The sequence below is a fragment of the Myotis davidii genome, unplaced genomic scaffold (assembly GCF_000327345.1).
Source record: "Myotis davidii unplaced genomic scaffold, ASM32734v1 scaffold354, whole genome shotgun sequence".
NCBI lineage: Eukaryota > Metazoa > Chordata > Mammalia > Chiroptera > Vespertilionidae > Myotis > Myotis davidii.
Window position 1 is genome coordinate 185249 of NW_006285785.1, and position 6506 is coordinate 191754.

General features: G+C 49.0%; 1 protein-coding gene across 1 annotated transcript in view; it reads left to right on the plus strand.

Moving 5' to 3' along the window:
- The first annotated feature begins 431 nt into the window (after positions 1-431).
- Positions 432-6506, plus strand: part of SDCBP2 (syndecan binding protein 2) — a 9907-nt gene continuing 3832 nt past the window's right edge. Inside the window, exons 1-4 of the mRNA XM_015559428.1 lie at positions 432-504; positions 1143-1212; positions 1920-2020; positions 6478-6502. Of these exons, the coding sequence (XP_015414914.1) occupies positions 451-504; positions 1143-1212; positions 1920-2020; positions 6478-6502 (250 nt within the window). The 5' untranslated portion in view covers positions 432-450. The remainder of the gene's footprint in view (positions 505-1142; positions 1213-1919; positions 2021-6477; positions 6503-6506) is intronic.

Sequence of the window (6506 nt, forward strand, 5' to 3'; positions counted from 1 at the left end):
TGTAGTGGTGGGGCAATGCTTTTCAAACCCCAACATACACTGGTACGCAGCGGGTACTCACTACGCACCTGCTGGATTGAATGTAGGTCTCATAAACAGGCCTGATCTTTGAAACAGGGCAGGGAAGGATGTGGCCCCCAGTCCTGCTTTTCCCGGCCAGCATGTCCTGGGTGGTTCCCTGAGCCCGGGTTCTGTAGCCCAGAACCAATTGAATGTGGTGGGATGGAACTCTGCAAGGGTGGAGACCATGAGCTGGGGAACCAAACAGACTTGGGTACAAACCCCAGCTCCTCCATTTCCAAAATGGGAGGTAATTGTGCCTTCCTGGTATCGTTTTCATCCTGAGAGTGCTAAACGGCTCATGTGGACAGAAGGTGGACATCTGTGCCTCCTCTCACCCCTCGTTCCTCCTTGCCTTCTGTGCCCTGCAGGGTGTTTCACGGAGCAGCCATGTCCACCCTGTACCCATCGCTGGAGGACCTGAAGGTGGACCAAGCCATTCAGGTACGTCGCCAGGCCCGTGTTAGCCTGGACCCCCTGATGGAGCCTTCAGGATCACCCAGGGCAGCTAAGGGAGGCTGGTCTTGGACGTTGGTGGGTGGTTGGGCCCCAGGCATGCAGTCACCCCCGAAGGGCCTGCTGAGCGGGGCAGGTGCCCAGAGGCCAAGGCAATGGAGTCACAGCAGGAAGGGAAACGGCCGGGCACCTGCGGCCAGGCCTCTGTCGTGCCTGCTTTGTCCCAGCCTCTCCTCCACCAGGTTCAGTCCTCCCCACACTGTAGGGTTGGCTCTTGGCCTTCTCAGCCCCCACAAGCCCCTTCTTCCCTCCATCCCATGTGGTCTCAGTGGGTGTTGAGAGTTTGGGACTTTTTGAGAACTTGGCTGGAAGTTGGCCCCTATGTTCTGGCTGCCTCAGGGAGAAAATGGGTCATTTGGTGGCTCATAGAGCATGACCACGAACCTCCCCCAGAAACATGGACATCTCAGAGACCACATCTACACAGGACCTCAAAGGGTCATGCATGTCCTCCACACCCCAGGCCCGCCAGCATACGTAATGCCTCGCTCCTAGGGTCCAACAGTTCGGGGAGGATCTAGGGGGGTCCCAGACACAGCTGACCAGCACCCCTCACCTCTCCCCAGGCCCAGGCCAGAGACACCCCCAAGATGCCCATCCTGCCTGTGCAGGAGACACCAGTCCCCCAGCCTTCAGGTGAGTGAGTAGGGTGCTCCTGACCGAGAGTCACCTCTTCTGGCGTCTCCGAGTGCTGGTCTCTGGTCTGCTACTCTGCTGTGTGCTCTAGACACGTCCACCTTCACCAGAACCCTTTGAGGGGCCCAGAGAAAACCGGCCCAGTGAGGCGCTCACTGCCTGGCTTTGGGCCATCTGTGCTGCTGCCTGAGGGCCAGATGTTGTGGTGGCCCCTTGTGTTGTTGTCTGTGGCCGTCTTGATGCAGGTTTTGGCAGCAAACTTGAACTTAGGCTCCATTCTCCCCTCCTCCCCGGGCACAGTGTCCCCAGAGCTGAGCTGCCCTCGGGTCAGACGCCTGCTTCTGTGGATTTCTTAAGAGCAGGGCCTCATGCCCCAGTGCCAGCACTGTACTTCGTGTTGGGTGTCTGGCTGGTGCCAAGTAAGGGGGTACATGAGGCACTCGGGGTCCCAGGCTGCTCCTGGAGGGAGCAGGACCCCTGCCCCTCAGACCTGGGGAGAGGACCACCTCACCAGCGCGTGCTCCTGCCTCCTCTCCCACACCCCCCATCCCCGGGAAACACTGTTCTCAGGGAGAAGCTGCACCCTTGGGCGCTGACAGCATTCCCAGGCCCCGTTTCTTAGAAATGAGTCACCGCATTGGAGCCAGCAGTTGTGGCCAAGCTCACCTTGGTAACACCTTTCTTCCTCCTTCTTCCTTTCCCATCAGTTTTGTACCCAAACCTGGCAGAACTGGAAAATTATATGGGTCTTTCCCTCTCCAGCCAAGAAGTCCAACAGAACCTGCCTCAGAGTCCAGACGGTACCAGTGTAGGTATCTGTCTCTTGCCTGAAGTGGGCACAGATCTTCCAACTCTCCCTCCTTCTTGGTCTCGCCTTTGAAACATTCTTGCAGCCCTATTTCTTGATGGAACTTCCCATTTTGAGCCCTCATTACAAGTGTTGTGGGATTTCATGGGGTCCCGCGGGCCTTGGGGTTGCAGGGCCACTGCCTGCCCTTTGACCCCTGGCGGCAGGCTGCTGAAGGAGAAGGGAGGACAGTAAACCCAGCCTGTGTCTGGGAGCTTCTCGTGAAGGGCTGCCTGTAGCGTGAAAGCAGGCGCGTGGACAGGCAGAGGCGAGGTACGGGGAGCTTGTCACCCAGCCCTGGTCCCCAAACTAAACAACATGGCTTGATTCCCGAGCTCCGTGGCTCAGGGAGCAAGAGAAATCCTGACAGAAACATTCACCCTTGAAAACGTGTTCACTCACAGACTCGTCCCCACGCAGACCCCTCCTGGTCAGGTCCAGCACCCCTGCGGCCATTTGTCCGTGTCCTTGGCAGCCAGTCTCGGCCCGAGCCCGTGAAAATCAGTGGCAAAGTGCAGCGGGGACTTGCTGGGCCTGGAGGATTTCGAGAGGGTGGTGGGAGTGATAACGAGAATGCCACAGCCACATGCAAAGCTGCTGACAAGGGAGGATCTCACAAGAGAACATGGACAAGGATGAGGACATGTGGGACCCTGAGAAAAGCTAGTGACACTGGGGTGTTTCTCTAAAATGACCCCCTTGATAGTCATGCTGTGAAGTCCGCACACCACGTATAGAAGGTCATGTTTATCTCGTTCAATTTTAATCCATTGATTTAATCCCTCTGTTCCAATAATTAGGACATAAATGCATTTAACCTAAGTGTTGATAAAACTATGACAGCTGAATGCATTTTATAATATTTTAAAGTTTTGTTTTTATTTTTAACTTTTTATTTTTAAATAATCATAGATTCACAGGACGTTGCGAAGGACAGAGAAAGGCACCGAAGAGTGAACCCTTATCTCAGTTTTCCCAATGACTGTGTTTTACATAAGGACAGCATAATGTCAGGCAGGCATTGCATTGGGACAGGGTGTGTCTAGGGTTCGGTGTCGTTTTCTCACCTGCAGAGATTCCTGTAGCCACCAGCACCATCAGGGCGTTTCATCCCCACCAAGGTCTCCTGCGAGCTGCCCTTCATAATCATGCCTGCCCTCCCCCTCACTATTCTTCACCGGGGCAACCACTCCTCCCTCTCCTGTCCCTTTAACGTCGTCATTTCAGAATGTCGTGTCAGTGGATCCGACAGTGCGTGACCTTTGCACTCAGCATGAGGCCCTGGAGATACTTCCAGCTTGTCACGTGCCTCAGCAGTTCCCCTTTTTACTGCTGAGCCGTGTCCATGGTGTGGATGTGCCACAGTTTGCTTACCCTGTTGAGGGACGCTTCCGTTGTTTCCGATTTCTGTTACAAATGGAGCTGCTGTGATGCTTGTAGACAGGTTTTGTATGGACATAGTTTTTATTTATCTGGGGTAAATGCCCAGGAGCGCAATTGCGAGGCTGTATGATAAATGATGTTTACATTTTTAGAGAAATCGCTCAACTATTTCTAGAGTGGTTTGACCATTTTATTTTCCTGTTGGCAACACACGACAGCCCCAGTTTCTTCACATCCTCACTAGCACTGGGTTTTATCACCATTTTTAGTATTAGCTGTTATGATGGGTGTTTACTGGAATCGTATCAAGGTCTTAATTTGCATTTCCCTAATGGCTAGTGATGTTGAACATCTTTCCATGATCTTTTTTTAAAATTATATATATATATATTTTATTGATATTCCACAGAGAGGAAGGGAGAGGGAAAGGGTTAGAAACATCAATCAGCTGCCTCCTGCACACCCCCCACCGGGGATGTGCCCGCAACCAAGGTACATGCCCTTGACCGGAATCGAACCTGGGACCCTTCAGTCCGCAGGCCGGCGCTCTATCCACTGACCCAAACTGGTCAGGGCCTTTCCATGATCTTATTTACTATCTATATTCTTTTCAGTGAAATGTCTCCTCATATCTTTTGCTTATTTTCTAAATGGATTGTTTGCTTTTTTAAGACAAGTTTTTTTGGTTAATCCTCACTTGCGGATATTTTTTCCTTTGCTTTTCAGAGAGAGTAGAAGGGAGGGAGGGAGTGAGAGAAACATTGATGTAAGAGAGACACATGGACTGGTTGCCTCCCAAACTCGCCCTGACTGGGGGAGGGGCGGGGGAGAGGTTTACCTGAAACTGAGGTGCATGCCCTCGACTATGCCCTTGCCTGGGAATTGAACCCGCCACCCTTCGGTGCACAGGCCAACACTCTAACCATTGAGCACACTGGCCTGGGCTAAGTCAGTTTTTGAGAGTTCTTTATTCTAGAGTTCTTCATTAGATATGTGGTTTGTAAATATTTTCTCCCAGTGTGTAGCTTCTGTTCTCATCCTATTAAAAGGGTCTCTTGCAGAGCAAAAGTTTTAATTTTGATGGGGTTCAATTTATTGATTTCTTTTTTCTTTTGTGGGTCATGCTTTGCTGTTCTAAGGAATTTTCACTTAGCCCTAGGTCCTGAAGACTTTTTTTCCTTCTAAAACCATTATACAGTGGAGACTTGACTTACGAGTTTAATTCGTTCTGTGACGGAGCTCGTAACTCAAATTACTCGTATGTTAAATCAAAAAGTGAACGAGTGAGACGCGTGATGCTGGGCTGATGTTGTGGCTGGGGTTCACTGTGACGTTCGCTGCGCCAACTAGCGGTGGGGTATCTGAAGCTGGCTCATAACCCGAATTTTAGCTTGCAACTCAAAGCAAAAAATTGGCCGAGAGACGGCTTGTATCTCGAAAAACTTGTTAGTCGGGACACTCGTAAGTCAAGGCCCCACTGTAGTTTTATGTTTTACATTTAAATTTATGATTGAATTTGAGTTAATTTTTATATAAGGTGTGGGGTAAAGGTCAAAGTTCATATTTTTGCTATGGATGTTCAATTGCTCCTGTACCATTTGTGGAAAAAACTATTCCTTTTCCATTGAACTACTACTCTTGCATCTCTGTGAAAACAGCTGGCCCTACTTATGTGAAGTTGTTCTGTTTCATAAGTCTCCATCCCTCCATTAATCCACACTGTCCTGATTACTTAGCTATATAATGAATCTTGAAATTTGGTTGAGTGGGTAGCTTCTCACTTTCCTTTTTGTGAGGATAGTTTTAGCAATTCTAGTTCCTTTGTCTTTTCATGTAAAGTTCAGATTAACCTTGCCTAAATCCAGAAAACATCTTACAGGGGTTTTGATAGAAATTAAATCTGTATTATCAATTGGGGACATTTGACAGTTTTTCTATTTTCTTCAAATCCACGAATCTCTTATGTTTATTTAGATATTCTTTGATATCTTTTATCAGTGTTTTGTAATTTTCAACATACAATTCCTATACATGTTTTGTTAGATTTATAAATTATAAGCTTTCTTTTTAATCCTCACCTGAGGATATATTTTCCATTAATTTTTTTTTTAGAGAGAGTGGAGGGGAGGGTGGAGGGGCATGGAGAGGGAGGAGAGAGAAACATCGATGTGAGAGAGACATACACATTGATGTGTTGCCTCCTGCACGCACCCTGACCGGGGGTCAGGGATTGAGCCTGCAACCGAGGTACATGCCCTTGACCTGGAATCTAACCCACAACCCTTCTGTCCGACGCTCTAACCACTGAGCAACCGGCCAGGGCTTATAAGCTTTTTGAAGTGATCGTAAGTGGTATTGTATTTTTAATTTAGGTTTCCGCAGGTTCATTGCTAGTATATTGAAGTACACTTGATTTTTGTATGTTGATCTTGTGTCCTGTGACCTTGCTGAACTCATTTATTAATTCAAGGAGTTTACTTATAGATTCCTTGGAATTTTCTAGTAGGCCATAATGTCATCTGCAAATAGGGACCATTTAATTTTCCTTTTCCTATCTGTATGTCTTTTATTTCCTGTTCTTGCCTTATTGCTCTGGCTAGTTCTTTCAGTCCTAGATTTAATAGTAGTGGTGAGCTTGGACATGTTACCTGTTCTGGATCTTAGGGGGAAAGCATTCGTTTTTATTTTTAGACTAAAATCAAACTGAGCCCACTTTTTCCCATTGGTCACTATTGCTGTTTTGTAATTTTATTTACTTTTACTTAAAAGTGAATTTTAAAGGGATCTTTACCTGATAGCAATTAGCCTGGGAAAACGAGGGCCTCTTTTCTGTATAGTCCTGCTCTTTAGTTTTCCTGGCTGTTTTTCAAGGCCGTGGACTTGGCTGCCCCCTAGTGGCTTCATGGAGTCATGTCCCCTCTGGGCTCGAGCTGATCTGCCGGTGGGCGAGGCCCCAGGGCCCATTCCATCCTCCTTTCCCCCTCCTTTCGAGGCCCCGGGGGCCCGCTGACCCCCTCCTCCCCTGGTGTCTGCAGACGGTGGTCTCTGGCCCCTCGCCGGGCCA